This window comes from Myxine glutinosa, chromosome 10 (assembly GCF_964187855.1).
Source record: "Myxine glutinosa chromosome 10, kmMyxGlut1.1, whole genome shotgun sequence".
Classification (NCBI taxonomy): domain Eukaryota; kingdom Metazoa; phylum Chordata; class Myxini; order Myxiniformes; family Myxinidae; genus Myxine; species Myxine glutinosa.
In genome coordinates, this window is record NC_136270.1 from 136538543 (window position 1) to 136559633 (window position 21091).

A 21091-nucleotide genomic window follows, 5' to 3' on the forward strand; every position below is an offset into this window, starting at 1 on the left:
GCTTATTTCATGAAGCTTTCAAATCAAACTTGATATCGAGTCTTCACAAACTCCTCCAACGTGATAAAGCTAGAAAATACAGATAAATATGAATAAATTAGATTAACAGAGAAAATCAGATGATTCTCAGTTTCATGCGTATTCAAAGCATTTGCCCAATTAACCGTAAATCACTACAGGAGCAAATTATTTGTTTCAAAAATTATAAAATAAGTGCAATATGTTTCACCTGTATGTAATTAGTGGTTTAATTAATCTCCCTTGCATATCTAAGGAGTTTTAAGGTGGAACTCACTTGGTCAAGCAACAAGGTAAACATGAAGACCAAGGAGCTTTCCAAAGAAGTCAGACATAAAGTGGTGAAGAAGCACCGTTCAGGAGAAGATTATGAGAACATTTCAAAGTTACTCATTATACCTTTGAATACGGTGAAATCCATCATTAAGAAGAGGAAGACCTATCGTACCACCCAGACTCGACCCAGATCAGGTCGCCTGTCCAAACGCAACATCCGGGAAAGCAGGAAACTGGTTCGGAATGTCACTATAAATCCAACAATGACGTTGGAAGATCTTCAAGGCTCTATATTTGAGATGGGGGTCAGAGTTCATCAAGGAACACGATCCCATTCCCTTCACAAAGCTGGCTTCTATGGCCAGGTGGCAAGAAAGAAGCCATTACTGAAAAAGACGCATCTGAAAGCTCGTATGGAGTTTGTGAAAAAGCATCTTAATGATACCTCAGGCATGTGGAGAAACCTTTTGTGGTCAGACGAGACAAATTGAACTTTCTGATCTAAATTCAAAGTGTTATGTCTTGCGCAAGTGTCTGGCACAAACGAGAGCAATTTTCATATGAAGAATGGGTAAAGATTTCACCATCTCAACGTCCAAAGCTGGTGGAGACCAACCGACCCAAAAAGACTCGTCGGTCATTGCTATAAAAGGTGCTTCCACCAAGTGCGGACCCGAGGGGCTGAATACTTTTGCAACCAGTACATTTTTATTTGTATACCTTTTTTGCAGGTATTCCTAACAGGTAACCTCCTCCAACTACAAAAGTGTTTAGTTTGCTCTCTTCAGTTATGAATTTAAAAGGTAATGTGTAAATCGTGCTTATATAGAATTCGTAATTAATCGAAATGTTGCATTATTGATAGCGGGTGAATACCTCTGCAGCTGTATATGGCATTTTCGTTTGTTTATTTATTTACTTACCTGTTTATGAACGTATTTTTCTCACACGTCTTTAAAATGGCCGCTGTGCATTTTCATTAACTGGCATTACCTACTGTGAGCCTTGTGGTAGCTTACCGTTAAGATGGCGGCCTTAAGATCCTCGGGTCTCGATTGTATCCCATGTCAGGCCGTTGATATAACACCAGGTAGGTGGACTCAGGCTGCAATCCTTCTTAGGTCGGCAAAATGTGTGTGTGTGTGTTTGTGTGTGTGTGTGTGTGTGTATAATACATATATATATATATATATATATATACACACAAGCATACATACACACAAACACACAGGTGTGTGTGTGTGTAGTTATATATATACACACAGTCACGTGAAAAAGTAAGTACACCCCCACATGTATCACTACTTCAAATACCTAAAATTAGAATCAGGTGCAGCAGCTCAGGTGCAAAGGATTAGAACATCGTTAGAGAAGATCTTGGAGGAACCTGTCTTATTTAAACCTCAGACATTTAGTTTGGTTTGCTCTTTGTTGTTGAAGTGTGCGGCGTCACCATGCCTAGATCAAAAGAGCTCTCTGAGGCCTTCAGAAAGAAGGTTATAGATGCCTACGAGTCTGGGAAGGGATTTAAATAAGATCTCCAAACAATTTGAAATCAATCATTCGACTGTCCGGAACATCATCTACAAGTGGAGAAGATTCCAAGCAACTGCCTACTTGTTCAGGCCAGGCCGCCCCAGCAAGTTCAGCCCAAGAGCAGACCGCAAGATGCTGAAAGAAGTCTCTAAGAACCCCAGAATGTCATCACAGGACCTACAGGTAGCTCTTTTCAAAGTGCTCGAGTCAACCATTAGGAAGAGGCTGCACAAATTTGATCTACATGGGAGGTGTGCCAGGAGGAAACCGTTGCTGTCCAGAAAGAACATCAGGGCAAGACTAAAGTTTGCCAATGAACACCTCGGCAAAGACCAGCACTTCTGGAACAATGTGCTCTGGACAGATGAGTCAAAGTTAGAGCTATTTGGCCACAGTACCAGAAGACATGTTTGGCGAAAACCAAAGACAGCATTTCACCACAAGTACCTGATACCAACTGTAAAGCATGGTGGTGGAAATATTATGGTTTGGGGCAGCTTTGCTGCATCATGGCCTGGGCAGCTCACCATCATATAATCCACTATGATCATTGTACTCATTGTACCAGATCATTGTAATCATTGTACTCATTGTACCTCATTGTACCAGAGGGTGCTTGAGGATAATGTGAGGCCATCTGGCAGAAAGTTGAAGCTCAACCGAAGGTGGACATTGCAACATGACAATGACCCTAAACATACCAGTAAATCCACCAAGGAATGGCTGAAAAGAAAGAAATGGAGGGTTCTGGAATGGCCAAGTCAAAGCCCGGATCTAAATCCCATCGAGATGTTGTGGGGGGATTTGAAACGAGCTGTGCATGCAAGAAACCCCTCAAACATCGCACAGCTGAAAGAATTCTGCATGGAGGAGTGGGCAAAAATTTCTCCCAGTCGATGCCAGAGACTGTTAGACAGTTATAAGAAACGCCTACTTGAGGTTGTTTCTGCCAAAGGGGGCAATACCACCTATTAGAGCCAAGGGTGCACTTACTTTTTCCACATGCGAAATTTGCATTTATGTTTATTTAAATTATACAATGGACTACAAAATGTAAATGTTTCATGATATTTGTTATATTATATCACCTTTATCTATCAATATTGTTGAAATGAAGATCAAATAGCTGTATGTTGAAATATGTTGAAAAAGTCAAAACTTTACATGGGGGGTACTTACTTTTTCACGTGACTCTATATATATATATATGTGTGTGTGTGTGTGTGTGTGTGTGTGTGTGTGTGTGTGTGTGTGTGTGTGTGTGTTTAAAATTATGGAATTACCTGTTTTGTAACGTCCCTGGCACACCTGACGATTTATTTATTAATCACCTCACATAATGACTATTTTCGACTTGAATGAATCTCAAAATTGTTGTCAAATCCAATTACGATTTTGTACTAGTTTTGGGGCTGAAAATGTGCAACGTGTTTTTGTTTTTTATTTAGACTTAATCTGCACCAAACCTTGTGCCTACCTCTGATAAACAGGTTGATGTTTGTGCAATGCTTGAAGACTCGCACTGAGCGATGGTGAGATGTGTTGGGAAATTTCACTTGTTTGCGGGATTGAACGTGTCGAAATGCTTGTTTGGCCTCTCGGTCGTGTTCGCACATCAGATTAGTGAGATATGATAAAATTAAAAAACTTTGATCCTGATGTGTGAGAGTAGGCTTTACCTGTGTGGGAGTGAGGATTCACCTGTGCAAACTGACTGTTGAGCGAAGCTTTTTGGTGATGAAATCTTGAACATACCCAACAATACCCAAAGCCATTTTTGGTGCATCTGTTGTATCAGGCAAACTGTCTGCTGTGGCTCATTTTCACACGGTAAACATCTGCAACATTCTCATTCGGAGGAACTGTATGCACAAGTGCTCAGTTGGGATTATCAGCGAGATTTATCTTTGCTCTAATGTTCTGATGTGATGCAAAATGTTCTGCGTTGTATTGTTCAACGAAGTCCGAATGCCTTGTTCTGGTTCCCCGTTAATGCGACGGAACACCCTGTTAATGGCCTAATAAGAGTGGTGTTTCTAGTCTCATGTGGAGCACAACATAAATTGCTTTCCATAAGTTGCCATTCCCATCTTGTCGAAGCCTTTATGATTGTCCAGAAATTCCTCGACCACTACGATCACCTCATCGTGATCATCGTCAAAACTCGTCAAAATGAACAAATAAAAACGTCGTATTGCTCTAGTTTTGGGTGGCACTTGTGGCCCGTATCGTGACGCTGTCACTGTTCCGGAAACACAATTTTCATGATCTTTTCAGCTGATGCCCTCTTGCCCTTCCCGGGGAGGTGGAGAATGGACACCTGATTTCACTGCATCCTTTGTTGTTTGGCCTTGAGATGAAAGGTGAACCTATAATTTATGCCGACGGAGTCATAGCCGTGCTCCCGAGGTCCTCTGGGGTTGCTATAAACCACTCAAGGAGATTCTTCCAAATGTCGGGACGAGGTCTCTTCTTATCTCAAATCGATTTTTAAAGCAACTTCTTGCTGAAACCGTTTTCAGGTGCCCAATGTTTCAATGAGCATAGGGTGCCCTGAGCCAGTTCTGATACCCAAAGTCTCAGCTATGTACCTGGCTGCTGATCTTGTGTTCATAAAAATACTGACTGTGTTGACCTTTTCTGGTGGCGTGCCGTCCTTGGGACGTCTTCACCATGGCTGCTTATCCTCAATTTTCCGTCGCATAAGTACCTGCCTAGTTTTGCACATCCCCCAGTTGTTGCCACCATTTCCTCATGTACTTTCTTTGGCATGAAGCTTTTATAGTTTATATGGACAAACGTGCTCGCTACTCTGATTTTGGTCTTCTCCATTTTTCAAAACTTCATTCACTGACTCGTGCTGCCACTTTTAGTTTCAAGTCCTACAAATATCAACAAAGGGCTTTTTACAAATACTAAATCACGAGTGCTTTTATCTGTAAAACACGTTTGGTCCCAATTCATGTAAAATAGGTCGGGCTCCAAACTCTCCGAATGCCCCTGTTCGTACATCCAGTACAGTAATGCCAGTTTTTACTGCGAAAGTACCGAGTGCATCGGCCTCCGTGTGTCGAGTCGACTTTTCCGTTACTTTTGCTCATGTGAATCTTACTCGAGCTCGTTTTCTAAAGATCACGGACAAATCGATGTACCCTAGAATGGGCTTTGTACGACTGACCTTTTTGGTCCTTTTTCCATGTGCTGATGTGCTCCGCACAGCCCAAGTTGGCAGCTCTTGGGTAGGCTTTGCTTGCAGTGGAACCGAAACGGTGCACGACCAACAGAGATGATTACACCACCACCGGCAGTTTGAGCAATGTTTCCATTTTTGCTTTAATCACAGCTTCTCTCTCCTTGTGTATTTGGGCAAAGGGTTGTTATTATTACCTTTTCAAATGCTACTGCGTATCTGCATGTTTTAATTCCTCTTCTGGCCTTGGTCGCTGTTTAACAAAAACAACCCTGTGCTGTTGTAGCAAGAAAATGCATGGAGTCCAAAAATAAGAATATCGGAATGTTTGAGCTGCAATATGTTTTTGTAACTTGAAAGGATGAAATGTGTTCGGCCGAGTCTCCTGGTGCAAACTATTATGGACACTGGGAGTAGGCCTATATATATCGGCTCTTCTTTCAGCAGAGTCGTCGTCGTTCATATGCAGCAGGTTAACATCAGTTGGCGCAGGGGCGCAGCAGTGCCACTCTACATCCGGGTAGGAATTTGTAATTTGACCGTGGTGCCGGCAATAGCTCACTTTACTCACTTACTCAACAGCTCCACCATGGGATTTTTTTAATGACGACCGACGGATGCTGACAGGCGGGACGCCGAGCACAACATCCGTTTGAGGGACGGCACACGCGCACCGACGACGGGCCCTGCATGCGAAACCCTGGAATGACAGTTTATAGCTGGGCCAAGATTCGAATCCAGGCGAGACAGCTCAGTCGAGCATGCGCACCTCAAGGCTACCATGCCACCCCTTGCTGCACAGTAAACACCAATGAATACAATGCTGGTTATACAAGCCTCGGCCCAGGTGGCTTGGGTGAGCCTCGGCCCAGGTGGCTTGGGTGAGCCTTGGCCCAGGTGGCTTGGGTGAGCCTCTGTCCAGGTGGCTTGGGTGAGCCTCTGTCCAGGTGGCTTGGGTGAGCCTCTGTCCAGGTGGCTTGGGTGAGCCTCTGTCCAGGTGGCTTGGGTGAGCCTCTGTCCAGGTGGCTTGGGTGAGCCTCTGTCCAGGTGGCTTGGGTGAGCCTCTGTCCAGGTGGCTTGGGTGAGCCTCGGTCCGTGTGGCTTGGGCGCGCTTACCATGAGCTTTGTTTGAGCTGTGTCACCTTGAGGTGATTCAGTGGTTGGTAATATCTAACTGCGGAACTTGATTGTATTTACTTTATCCAGTAGGCCATTAACTGATTTGTAATGCTGAATTAGCCAAAACTTTAAATATAAGTTGCTTTGCAGGTAAAGTGATTAGGGTGGCAATTTGTTTGTAATTTTGTGTTTTTTCTTTAGGGAGCATGTACCTGACATGACGCTGTTTCATTTTCAAAATTACATCCATACCTTGCACCTCAGTCAGACTCCTTGTCGGGAAAACATGTCCGATTTACTTCTGGCCACTTGAAATGCTGGCATATCATGCGATACAGGTGGATGGATTACTGCACGGTGCATCAACCAACCTTTGCAGAAATTGCATGACAATGCCGACCCCACAAGATGGAGACTAATCGTGCCTGTTAAAGAAGTAGTCCTGTTGGTGGTGATTGTAACAATGATGGTCGTCATACTCATAGTTGTCATCATACACTGAACATCGAACACCATTGTTGATGAAGTAATCTACAGCATTTATTGTTTCTGCCACTTTTTTTGTATGAAGTCAAGGCTCATGGAAGAGCGAGGACACTGAGCAGATCAGGACACAACCAAAGAAAACGAACAATAGAAAAAGGGGGCAACGCCAACAGCAGTGCCGTGGGACAAAATAGACGAAGACGGACAAACTAGGGATGTCGATGAGAATGAGGTGAGGGGGGAAACACACGGGGTGGACACGATGGACACAGAATTAAACTCTCAGGAAGGAAAAATTGGAAATTTGGAAGGAGGAGCGCTGGGTGGTGGGTGGGAGAATTAACGAGGGTAGAAAGGATCATGGTTCTGGATAGGTGATGATCTGGATCTGAGATGGCGGTGAACAGCTGTCTTGAATACCTGGAGAGAAGAGTGTGATTGAAGAGAATATGGAAGTTGGATTCCACAGGTGGTAGAAGATCGCGAGACGACCAATTTGTCTGTGATGGCGAAGTGATAGGTCCATAGACTCAGTTTCATCATGGGAGATTCCAAAAATCTCAAAGGTCTAGGTTTCCATGGCGTCAATCTTTGAAAGATGTGAGGCAGGAGAGCCAGCCCAGAGGGGAGACCAGGATTACAAGGATGAAGGTCTTGTCGGTGGATTGGAATTCAGGTGTGCCAAGGAAGGACTTTGTATGATGGAGGATGCCCAGTCAGTGACAGTCTTTTGATGCCAATTTTGAAATGTGGTGTGCACAATGCCAGTAGAATGTGTAATAATTCTATGTCGACACAATATAAGGAATCACAAGACCACTGGTGATGAAATGGTGTGGAGTATTTATTGCAGCTATCACAAACTCTCGGGAGAAGTGCCAAAACCACCGTAATGGCCGCAGCATGAACACCCCTCACCGATGGCCATGAATATATACAGTATATATAGCAGCCATCAATCATCTGGACTGGTCTCCCATCTCCACTGCCTCTGACATCAACTCTTCCTGGGAATTAGTCCAAAGTAAACTGCTCTCTCTCTCTCTCTCATGCACAGATTTATCCCATCTCATCTTCAGTTGTCATACCCTTCCTCCCATCCATGGTACACGGAATCTTGTGGTGAGGCTGTTGCCAAGAAACAACTTGCCTTCGCCTCCTGGAAAGCAAATCCAATGGAAGGAAATCTCATTTCCTTTCACAAAGCCCGGAACAAGTGTGTGTCCACCCTCAGGAGAGCCAGGAAACAATATCTCTCCGTTCTCAAGACCGAACACTCTTATATGTCTCCCTCCTCCAAATCCTGGTGGCATCTGGTCAAATCTGTTTCTGGTGTTTGTTCCCCCTCCATCCCCTCCCTTACCTCAAATGGCTACACAGTTGATACCGCATGTGACAAAGCCGAATGCCTCAACTCTGTGTTTGCCTCAAAATCTTTGTCCCAAACCCATCTCTCTCTGCACCCACCGTACCCAGTCGAACCCAACTGCTCCTGGACTCTGTGTCCTTCTCTCCTGACAAGGTGGAGAAGTTTTTGTCAAACCTCGACTCTGATTCTGCAACTGGACCAGATGGCATCAGCCCACGGGTCCTAAAATCCTGCTCTGCCGCTCTATCTCACCCTCTCTCTGTTCTCTTCAACCTCTCTTTTGCTCAAGGTCATCTGCCATCTGCTTGGAAATCAGCCAACATTACCACTTTCCACAAAAAGGTGCAAAAACAGATCCTTGCAACTACAGACCAATCAGCCTGCTCCTAATAATCAGCAAAGTCATGGAATCAATCATTGCTTCGGATATCAAATCCTTCCTCTTCTCCAATGGCTTGATCTCTGATCATCAATTTGGGTTCAGACCAAGTCATTATACTCTGGACATGTTGCTTCTGCTGTCTCAACAATGGATGGAGGTCCTCAATGCCAAACAGTAAATTAGAGCCGTCTCCCTTAACATATCACGTGCCTTCAATACGGTCTGGCACCCCACCCTGCTCACCAAACTCTCCTCCTATGGTATCCATGGAAATCTCCACGCATGGCTTGCGGACTTCCTTTCTGGTCGCAGTCAACGTGTGGCCCTGAATGGAATTCTCTGATCTCCCCTTCCTGTTCAGGCTGGAGTTCATCAAGGCAGTCTTCTGGGCCCTGTGCTTTTTCTGGTCTTCATCAATGATCTCTCAGACTCTCGGGAAAATCCGCTCAATCTCTTGCTGATGACTCCACACTCTGCCGCTCCATATCTCATATCTCAGATCGGCAGTCTGCAGCCTCCCACTCTCTGCAGACCTCGACAAAATCACAGACTGGTCAAACAAGTGAACATGTCTTTCAATCCTGACAAATCTGCCACTCTCACTTTGTCTCTCCGAAAAGACCGTCTGGACAACCCTGCCTTCTACTTTCTGAACAATCCTCTCAAATAAATTGTCATTCAAGCTTTTGGGTCTCACTATCTGCCATGATCTTTCCTGGGAATACCACATTTCCAAACTGGCCTCCAAAGCCAGTCGCCGACTGGGCATCCTCCGTCGTGCAAAGTCCTTCCTTGGCACACCTGAGCTCCTCACCACATACAAGGCTTTCATCCACAGCTCAATGGAATACTGTTCTCCCCTCTGGGCCGGTGCTCCTGCCTCACACCTAGCTCGGTTTCACGCTGTTGAAACCAAAGCTTTCAGAATAATTGGAATCTCCTGCGATGAAGCTAACTCCTAGGGCCTTTCACTCACTCACCGCAGGCAGGTTGGTGGTCTTTCTGTCTTCTACCGACTCCTCTCCACCCTCCGGTCTAGCTCCCCCAGCTCTGTCTGTGCTCTGTCCCCCAAATATTCGTACAGGTTACACAATATCTGCCAGCAACCCTGTATATGGTGAAATTGCCAAAATCAAGACTCTCTATTCACCTTCACTCTTTCATTCCTCTTTTTGCCCATCTCAGGAACAAACTCCCTCACTCTCTTCATTCCCACTCCTCCCTCCACGTCTTTAAAACAGCTGATCACCACCATCTCTTATCATCCCCAATCCAAAACCTTGATCTTTTCTACCCTCGTTAATTCACCCCAGATCCACCTTTTTTAAATACCGACTTCTTTCCTGGAAGTCCTAGCAGTGTCCATTTATTTTATCCTCTCCTATGCCCCACCCCTTCTCCTGCCCCTTCCCCCCAAGCCCTCTCCCTCCCACAGATCTCCCAATGTCCCTGTTCTCTACTGTTATTGTGCGTGTGTGCTTCCCCATCTTGTTTCCCTGTCTCTTTGTTCTAAGTTTTTTTTTGTCAGTTCATGTTTGTTGTCATTAATGTTAGCTCTTACATGAGCCTTGATCTTGTGTACAAAAAGAAAAAAAAGAAAAAGAAAGCCCGTCAAAAATGACGGGTTGGGACAGTTTATTCGACGGTGCAGCCTCGTGAGCATGCTAAAGTGTGAAGCCTTGGCCTAGTGTCAGGTGTGCTTATATCTTCTTAATTTATAAGACATCCTATGGATGTCAATGAACACTCGTTTTCCTCTGCTCACGTTGCACATCATGTGCAGCGAATTCACCTTCCTGCACCTTGTACTTATTATTTTAAAAAACGTTTCTGTACACCGCCCCTGAGGCTCGGTTTGCAAGCCACCATATACAATTCCAATTGAAGAGACATAATTACTCTTTTATGGAAAATACTTTTCAAGTTTTTTTAGCTTCCATAGTGAACACACTCCTGTTAAAATAGACTGTAGTGACCACACGTACATGTTAAAAGATTGGCCTTTAAAACTGCCCTTATGATTGCCAAATGATCCTTTCAGGGAGAGAGAGAGTGAGATTTGTCAGGATTGAAAGACATATTCCAAGTGTTTGACCATCTTGTGATTAGTTTCAAGGTTTGAAGAGAGGAAAAAGCTGCAGCCCACCTGCTTGGAGGATGAGGGTGTCACAGCACTGGGTGGAGTAGTATTAGTCGGCCAAAATCCCAAATTTGACAACTCGGTTTTTTTACAAATGTATTATTTTATTTTTTTGGAATCTTTGGCCTAAAACGATTGCATTATAGTTGCCAAGATTTCCTATGCACTGAAGCCAATTATGTTTGTATACAAGATTCACATTTAAAACTTCTTTTCACAGGAACAATAACTTTTCACTCTCGTCTTTTGTGTCGATTATTAAAATTTGATCATTAAAAGTTCCCAATATACGCTATTTTATTTGTTCAAAAGACAGTTTTTTGACTCAAACAAGTAGTCACAACCAAAGTTCTACAGTCAATCCATTTCCAGCTGGTCGTCAGACAGATCATACCGTGCCAATCTTCATGACAGTAAATTAGTTTAAAAGCAAAAATGGATCATACCGTGCCAATCTTCATGACGCAGTAGATTAAAGTTAAAAAGCAACAGACGGATCATACCGTGCCAATCTTCATGACGCAGTAGATTAAAGTTAAAAAGCAACAGACGGATCATACCATGCCAATCTTCATGACGCAGTAGATTAAAGTTAAAAAGCAACAGACGGATCATACCGTGCCAATCTTCATGACGCAGTAGATTAAAGTTAAAAAGCAACAGACGGATCATACCGTGCCAATCTTCATGATGCAGTAGATTAAAGTTAAAAAAGCAACAGACGGATCATACCGTGCCAATCTTCATGACACAGTAGATTAAAGTTAAAAAAGCAACAGATGGACCATACCATGCCAATCTTTGTGATGCATTCGATTTAAATAAATTTTAAAAAGCAACAGATGGACCATACCGTGCCAATCTTTGTGATGCATTCGATTTAAATAAATTTTAAAAAGCAACAGATGGACCATACCATGCCAATCTTCGTGATGCAGTAGATTTAAGTTAAAAAGCAACATATGGATCATACCATGCACATATTATTAGTAATACTGAAGAATAAAGTTGATAGAGCATCATATGGATCGCAACGTGCCAATCTTTGTGATGCAGTAGATTAAAGTTAAAAAAGCAACATATGGATCGTAACGTGCTGATCTTCATGACTCAGTAGAGTAAAGTTAAATAAGCGATACGCCTCGGTCCCCCGTCGTTGAAATGATGTGAGTTGACAAAGTGGAAGACGCAAGGCGGCCATCTTGGATTTTGACGTGGCGACCCAATTTTCAATAGCGTTCTCCCTTATGCGTCGATACACCCACACACCAGATTAGAAGTTGGTACTTCGCTTATTTTTCAAGATATTTCGCTCACAAGGTTCAGACATACATGGCGGCAGCCATCTTAGATTTTGACATGGCGACCCAATTTTCAATAGCGTTCTTCCTTATGTGTAGATACACCCACACACCAGATTAGAAGTTGGTACTTCGCTTATTTTTCAAGATATTTCGCTCACAAGGTTCAGACATGTATATGGTGGCGGCCATCTTGGATTTTGACGTGGCGACCCAATTTCAACAAGTACAGATGCATTCAAAGTACACCACCCCCATGCCAAATAATTAAATATCCTACAGCGCGGCATTGCCGGGGCGCCTCTGGCACCCGGCAACACCGCAGTGCAGCTCATTGAGGCTGCATTGGGAGGGAGAGGTGTACACTAATTGATTGATTAATTGTATAATTAAAATCAATAAAAGATTATCACAAAATATTTTCTTAATCAATTGGCTAATAGCATAACTAAACCACTCGTGCTTCATCTGAAGATGTATCTTTTAGAAATTTAATTAAATAAGTCATAAATATAAAATTAAATAATTAATTGATTCATCAATAAATAATTAATCGATTAATCGATTAAATGATTAATCAATAAATCAAAAATATCCTTGATAACCACATCACTTGGTCACTGTCATGTCCAAATATTAGCTTCCCAACTCAAAAGGTGCCTGAGATATTGGCCAAATGAGAAAGAAAATAAATAAATGATTAATAATGAAAATAAATAAATAATAATCATTAAAAAATTAAATTATTAATCAATTCGGTTACAGAACACATAAACCACCACCATTTCATCAGAATATGTGACTGTTTTTTTTTGTTTTTTTTTAGAAATTAATCGAATAATTAAATAATTAATCGATTAATTGATTAATTGATTAATCAATAAATCAAAAATATCCTTGATAGCCACATCACTTGGTCACTCATGTCCAAATATTAGCTTCCGAGCTCAAAAGGTGCCTGAGATATTGGCCAAATGAGAAAGAAAATAAATAAATGATTAATAATGAAAATACATAAATAATAATCATTTCAAAAATGAAATTATTAATCAATTCGGTCATAGAACACATAAACCACCACCATTTCATCAGAATCTGTAACTTAAAAAAAAATTTTTTTAGTCATTAATCGAATAATTAAATAATTAATCGATTAATTGATTAATTGTTTAATTAATAAATCAAAAATAGCCTTTGCAGCCAAATCACGTGGTCATTGGCATGTCCAAATATCAGCTTCCTAACTCAAAAGGTGGTTGAGTTAATGGTCAGAAGAGAAAGGAAATTTGATTAATTAAATAAGTACTTAATTAATTGCTAATAATTAACTAACTCCTCAATTAATTCATTATTCAAAAAACAAAAAAATCAGTTTTGACAAAGACTTGCTCACTACTGTGCCGAAATTTCAGCTTCCTAGCTCAAAGGATGGCTGAGATAGTGAGATATTGTCCGGACAAACAAACAAGAAAGAAAACAAACAAACAAACAAACAAGAAAACAACCAGAGTGAAAACTGAGTACTCCCTTTCAGCTTGCGTCACTGCCGAGCCCCCTTCGGTGCCCGGCAATGACGATTTGCAATGCCTGGAGATGGCATAGGAAAGGTGCGGTGTACAACAAACAAACAACCAGAGTGAAAACTGAGTACTCCTTTTCAGCGTGCGTCACTGCCGAGCCCCCTTCGGTGCCCGGCAATGACGATTTGCAATGCCTGGAGATGGCATAGGAAAGGTGCGTTGTACAATAGCGTTCTTCCTTATGCCTAGATACACCCACACACCAGATTAGAAGTTGGTACTTCGCTTATTTTTCAAAATATTTCGCTCACAAGATTCAGGCATATATATGGTGACGGCCATCTTGGATTTTGACGTGGCGACCCAATTTTCAATATCATTCTTCCTTATGCCTCGATACACCCACACACCAGATTATAAGTTGGTACTTCGCTTATTTTTCAAGATATTCCGCTCACAAGGTTCAGACATACATGGCGTCAGACATACATGGCGGCGGCCATCTTGGATTTTGACGTGGGTTGCACCCACACACCAAATTAGAATTCGGTCCTTCACTTACGCACACGCGCATGGACGCACGCACGCACGGATGCACGCACGGACACATGCACACACGGTCGGAGGGGAAAACCATAGTCCCCCTTTTGCTCTGCGGTGCGACGGGGGACAAAAAATCAACATACGGATCGTACCAAGATGGGGAGGATTAGAGGTAGGGGAAAAATGAAGGCAAATTACACTGGTCAACACGATCAAACTTTATTCTCTCATCAAAGATGTCAGCCCTGGTGTTGGGCTAGCGGCTAGGGTGCCGGCTTAGGATCCGAGGATCCTGGGTTCGAATCCCGGTCGATCGCTGAATTAACGCCAGGGGGGTTGACTCAGCCTGTCATCCTTCCGAGGTCGGCTAATTGAGTACCAGTTCACTGGTAATTCCCCGTTTGTCGTTAAAGGCGGCAAAAAGGGTTGGCGTCAGGAAGGGCATCCGGCCGTAAAACATTGTTTCAAAAAGGAGACCGAAAAACAACAACAACCACGGTCCCCGAAAAAGGCCAGCCCCCGCTTTGCGGGGAAAAATGGCCTCTAAAGGTGTTGTTTAAAAAAAAAATAAAGATGTAAGCACTTTTCTGGACCAGTTTTGCACGCTGATTCAAAATCTGTATTTGGCTTTCCTCCAGCACATTTAGGTTTCATGACTAGACCGAGTGAATTTGAAAGGTTTTTGCCATATGAGGCAAGAACCTTTCAAATATCATGAAAACTTCGACGTGCTAAAGGAAAACCAAAAACAGATTCAGAATCAGCGTACCAAGACCTATCTAGCCCACCTCGCCCACCTATAATTATATCTGATGAAAATGACTGTTGGCCACTGCTATCGGATTTTAATATTTTTTAAAATTTCATTCCTTTTTTTATACAAACAGCCCTCAATCTTCCTCTGGATGAAAGAGGAAACCTGGAAAGTTTGGTTGCACTGGTTCCTGCAGGGTCTGAACACACACACACACACACACACACACACACACACACACACACAAACTTTCCTCTTATATATATATATGTGTATATAAACATTCTTTATTGTCATGCTCATAAATAGTGTCTATGCAGCTGTTGACACCATGTTTTTGGAATGCGTGTCTGTGAATGATATCTTCATTTTTGATGATTTTTTCCCTCCGTTTTCCCTGAAGAGGAATGAGCCACTTCCTGCTTTGTGTTCCTGTGTGAGACCACATTGCCATCTTTGCCTTTGCTTTAACAAACCGTTGGACATTACAATCTCATCCCATAAAGACCATTTGATAGCAACACCTTTCTTAGGTCTGCGGTTCAATGTGATTATTATCCATCAAGCTAGTTATCCTCACCACAGGATTTCTTACTTTTCAACTACCTTTGGCTACCTATTAAAAGTACTTCACTTGCATCATGAGTGGAAAACTTTCCTTTATGTTGATCACGTTTTACGTTGGGTCCCACAACTAGATTGTAAATTGTTTTGTTTCCTGTAAATTAAAGGCAAGTTATGATTTATTACCTCCACCACCGAAGATGGACGGAGGTTATGTTTTCATCCCTGTCTGTCTGTCAGTCTGTCTGTGAGCAGGATATCTCAAAAGGTTATGTACGGATTCAGACGAAACTTGGTGGACAGGTTGGATGTGTGACGAGGACGAATCGATTCGATTTTGGTGAAGAGGATCCTGATATGATAAAAAAAAAATTAATTTTGAAGTGAATCTTCACCATTGAGAGATGGGGATGTTGGTTCAGGTCTGGTTCCAGATCCGGACCATCAGTGGGATGCAAAATGTAAACTGTTCAGCCTGATGGATGTATTTGCTTTACTGAGTGCCGTTCTAGTTTGTTTTATTTTTGTCTTGACTTTTTTATCTGAATGCTTCTTTTTTAGGGGATGGAGCTGGAGATGAAGACGTTGTGTTCATCAACAACGAAGTTGCAAAAAAGAAGCACTACAATGACAAACATTTGGCTTTATTTGAGGTAACATGTCGGTAGTTTTCCAGAACTTTTGTGACCTTGATGAAGTGAATTTTGACAAACAGTTATCAACGCACAAAAGTCGAAGATGTTTGGCCCAGTTGCATAAACCATCCTTAAGGACACATTTGAGAATTTACTGAAGTACTTCCTCAACTTTTCCTTGAATGCCAATCTTAAGTTGAGGATGGTTTTATATACGAGTATCCTTAAGTTTTTCCATAAATCCTTCCTTAAAGTTAAGGGAGTCCTCCCACCTTACCCCCCCCCCCCTCCCCCCTGTCATCGGCGTTTTTCCACCAATTAGAAAAGAGGTTTCATAAGTCACCCAGGTATTATACATTGTAAGAAAGGTCATGATTCGTTGTTTGGGTCGTCGGTTTAATCTCGTTTGCATGCACATAGAGACAATGGTCATGGCACGATGCGCTTTATGGGTGTAGGAAAGATTTCCCTTAAAGTCGATTTCTTTCCCCTTCGCTAAGGATTTTCTTAAGTGCTGTTGCCGAAGCAACCCTTTGGAAATCCACAGCTAAGGATTACCTTGAAGATAAGGAAATCCTTAGGAGCGTTGCTATGCGATGCAAGCAATCGGATGAGAGATAGGACGCTCGTCGGAAAGCAATAACACGTAATGAACACGTGATTTTAAATGATGCTTGTTATATGTTGCATGGGGAACATGTGATTTTAAATGACATTTGTTATATGTTGCATGAGGAACATGTTATTTTAAATGATAAAAGTTATATTGCTACATACAAGCTTTTTATATGTTGCATGGGGAACACATGCTTGTCGATGAAGGAGGAATAAAGTGATTCTTGTGTAAAATTCATTTAATCATCTGGACTGGTCTCCCATCTCGACCACCTCTGACACCAACTCATCCCGGGAATTATTCCAAAGTAAACTGCTCTCTCTCATGCACAGATTTATTCCATCTCGTCTTCAGTTGTCATACCCTTCCTCCCGTCCATGGTACGGGAGGAAGAGGACGTCTTCGAGAGGATTGTTGAGATTGTTGATTATTGCACGGACCCAACCTGATTCTGAGGGCCATCTTGTGGTGAGGCAGTTGCCTTGAAAAAACTTGACTTCGCCTTTTGGAAGGCAAATCCTATGGAAGGCAATCTCAGTTCCTTTCACAAAACCTGGAACAAGTGTATGTTTTCCCTTGGGAGTGCCAGGAAGCACTATCTCTCCACTCTCAAGAATGAACTCTCAAACCTTTCTCCCTCCTCCAAATCCTGGTGGCATCTGGTCAAATCAGTTTCTGGTGTTTGTTCCCCCTCCATCCCCTCCCTTACCTCAAATGGCTACACAGTTGACACCGCACGTGAAAAAGCTGAATGCCTCAACTCTGTGTATGCCTCAAAATCTTGTGTCCCAAACACATATCTCTCTGTACCCACCGTACCCAGTCGAACCCAACTGCTCATGCACTCTGTGTCCTTCTCTCCTGACAAGGTGGAGAAGCTTTTGTCAAACCTCGACTCTGATTCTGCAACTGGACCAGACCGCATCAGCCCTTGGGTCCTAAAAGCCTGCTCTGCAGCTCTTTTTCACCTTCTCTCTGTTCTCTTCACCCTCTCTTTTGCTCAAGGTCATCTGCCATCAGCTTAGAAATCAGCCAACATCACCGCTTTACACAAAAAGGTGCAAAAACGGATCCTTACAACGACAGACCAATCAGCTTGCTCCCAATTATCAGAAAAAGTCATGGAATCCATCATTGCTTCTGATATTAAATCCTTCCTCTTCTTCAATGGCTTGATCTCAGATCATCAATTTGGTTTCAGACCAGCTCACTCTACTCTGGACATGCTGCTTCTGCTGTCTCAACAATGGATGGAGGTCCTCAATGACGAACAGGAAATTAGAGCTGTCTCCCTTGACATATCTCGTGCCTTCGATATGGTCTGGCACCCCGCTCTGCTCACCAAATTCTCCTCCTTTGGTATCCATGGAAATCTCCACGCATGGCTTGCGGACTTCCTCTCCGTTCACAGTCAATGTGCAGCCCTGAATAGAATTCTCTCATTTCCCCCTTCCTGTTCAGGCTGGAGTTCCCCAAGGCAGTGTTCTGGGCCCTGTGCTTTCTTTGGTATTCATCAATGATCTCTCCGACTCTCTGGGAAATCCTCTCTATCTCTTTGCTGATGACTCCACTCTCTGCCGCTCCATATCCAAACCCTCAGATCAGCAGGCAGCATCCTCTTCAATCTCTGCACACCTGGACAAAATCACAAACTGGTCAAACAAGTGGAACATGTCTTTCAAACCTGACAAATCTCACAATCTCACTTTGTCTCTCCGAAAAGATTGACTGAATAACCCTCCCATCTACTTGCTCAACAATCCTCTCGAAGACGTTTTGTTACTCAAGCTTTGGGGTCTCTCTTTCCGCCATGATCTTTCCTGGGAAAACCACATTTCCAAGCTGGCCTCCAAAGCCAGTCGCCGACTGGGCATCCTCCGTCGTGCGAAGTCCTTCCTTGGCACACCTGAGCTCCTCACCACATACAAGGCTTTCATCCGCAGCTTGATGGAATATTGTTCCCCCCTCTGGGCTGGTGCTTCTTCCTCACATCTAGCTCGGCTTCACGCTGTAGAAACCAAAGGTTTCAGGATCATTGGAATCTCCCGTGATAAAGCTGATTCTGAGGGCCTTTGTCTCTCTCACCGCAGGCAGGTTGGTGGTCTTTCTGTCTTCTACCGACTCCTCTCCGGCCTTGCTCCCCCTGCTCTATCTGTGCTCTGTCCCCCAAATATTCCTGCAGGTCGTACAAGATCTGTCAACAACCCTCTTCTTGTGAAACTACCAAAATCAAGACTCTGTGCTCAGCTTCACTCTTTTATTCCCCCCTTTTTTTTTATAAAAAATTTAAATTTAAATTCTCATTTAAATTCCAACCCTCAGACTTCTCATTAAAATTAAATTCTCATTCACCATTTTATGATAAATGCGTTAATGTGTGCAGTAAATGTTTGGAAACTTTCCAAGAATGGTGAAAGTGTGGAAATATTAATGTGAAATACGAGAGCGAAACTACAAGCAAAATATTCTGGATGTCATGAGATTTAAAATTGTCTCGGTCTGTGATAAATCATTCTTTTCCTGACTAATTTCCATGAAGAGTGCCTTTTGGAAACTTAAAGGTTTGTGTTTAAGGAAGCAGGGATGCTCCTTAACTTTAAGGAAAAACTTGAGGATTATTTGTACATGCATCTACCCACAACTTATAGATGTCCTTCAGGGGAAAGTGAAGGAAATCCTCAAATTTTTTCTTAAGGGTGCTTTATGTAACTGGGCCACAACCACCGCCCACCTTGGGTGGTGGAGGGAATAAAATGCTCAATGAGAATCGAATGACTTTTACACAAGAATCATTATATTCATCCTTCATCCGCAAGCACGTGTTCCTCATGCAACATATAACAAGCGTGATTTAAAATTACGTGTTCTTGCTTTCGGACGTCTCTTCCTATATCTAATCTGATTGGACACCTGGCATAGCAATAGCTCGTAAGGATTTCCTCAACTTTAAGGTAAACCTTATCATTAAGGGTGGTTTATGCAACAGCAGTGAAGGAAATCCTTATCGAAGGAATTACAGCATACCTTAAGAGAAATCTTTCATTAAGGTTAAGGAGGTTTTATGCAAGCCTTTGTCCTTACCAATTGAATTCTGTGTTGTAATGATTAGACAATTTAGGTGTGTGCATCTTTCTTTTATTCTAACCCTGTGTCGTGCATTGGCAATGACCTGATATTTGTGTCACTTCCTGGACTTAGGAGGAGTTGGACACTCGTCCAATGGTGTCATCGGCCATTAATAGACTTGCGAACTACACAAACCTTCCGCAGGGGGCCAGGGAACACGAGGCCGAGGAAAGCTTGGAGACAAAGAAAAAGCCCACCAAGGTGAGAAAGGAAACTTTTTACATTAAGTATTTATATGACAGGATGGGACAATGAGGAATAGCAGAGGCGGATGATCATCGCGTTGTACGAACTTTAAACTCATTTCTATTGCACGGACCCAACCTTGCACTTGAAATATTTTTGAAAGCCTGACTTAAGCACTTGCACCCACCCCCTCGCCCCCAACTGCTTGTGTTTATCTCAATGTCAATATTTAGGACAAACAAAAGCTACAGCACCTTTAGAAAGTATTCACACCCCTTGACTTTTTCACATTTTGTTGTTACAGCCTGAATTTCAATAAAAAAATTTCACCGATCTACACAAAATACACAATGACGATAAAGTGAAAACATACTTTTTGAAATTTTTACAAATTATTTAAAAACGAAACACATAAATATCTAATTTACATAAGTATTCAGCCTGCTGAATCAATACTCCATGGAAGTGCCTTTGGCAGCGATTACAGCTTCGAGTCGTCTTGGGTTTGCTTGTATCAGCTTTCCACATCTGGATTTGGGGAATTTCTCCCATTCTTCCTTTCCTATTTGCTCAAGCTCTGTCAAGTTGGATGGGGAGTGTCGGTGAACAGCAATCTTCAAGTCTTTCCATGGATTCTCAATGGCATTCAAATCTGGGCTTTGGCTGGGCCACTCAATGACTTTCACTTTCTTGTTCTGAAGCCATTACTTTGTTACTTTGGCTGAATGCTTGTGGATATTGTTTTGTTGGAACGTAAATCTTCTCCAAAGTCGAAGGTCTTTTGCACTCTGAAGCAGGTTATACTCAATGATGTGCCTGTATTTGGCTCCATTCATTGTTCCCTCTTTACTTCCAAGTCTCCCAGTCCCTACCGCTGTAAAGCATCTCCATATAATTGTTTTTTTCTTTACTCAATTGAGGCTCATGTAAGAGCTAACACATGATGAAAAGAGGAATGAAAGAGCAAAGGTGAGCAGAGAGTCTTGTTTTGGCAGTTTCACCAGAAAAGGGTTACTGGTAGACCTATGCGTCCTGCAGGAAGATTTGGTGGACAGAGCAGGGAGAGCAAGGCCGGAGAGGAGTCTGTAGAAGATAGAAAGACCACCAACCTGTGTGTGTGTGTGTGTGTGTGTGTGTGTGTGTGTGTGTGTGTGTGTGTGTGTGTGTGTGTGTGTGTGTGTGTGTGTGTGTGTGTGTGTGTGTGTGTGTGTGTGAGTGAGAGGGAGAGAGTGGGAGAGTGGGAGGGAGAGAGAGAAAGAAAGAAAGAAAGAAAGAAAGAAAGAAAAAGAATGAAAAAGGCAAAGGCCCTCAGAATCAGCTTCATTGCAGG

At 42.7% G+C, this 21091-nt stretch overlaps 1 protein-coding gene across 5 annotated transcripts in view; it reads left to right on the forward strand.

The window, feature by feature from the left end:
• LOC137433729 (solute carrier family 12 member 6) overlaps positions 1-21091 on the forward strand; it is a 180886-nt gene that overhangs the window by 78116 nt on the left and 81679 nt on the right. For all 5 annotated transcript variants that reach the window (XM_068126000.2, XM_068125997.2, XM_068125998.2 and 2 more), the window contains 2 exons: positions 15760-15851; positions 19648-19776. In XM_068126000.2, coding sequence (XP_067982101.2) covers positions 15760-15851; positions 19648-19776 — 221 coding nt within the window. The remainder of the gene's footprint in view (positions 1-15759; positions 15852-19647; positions 19777-21091) is intronic.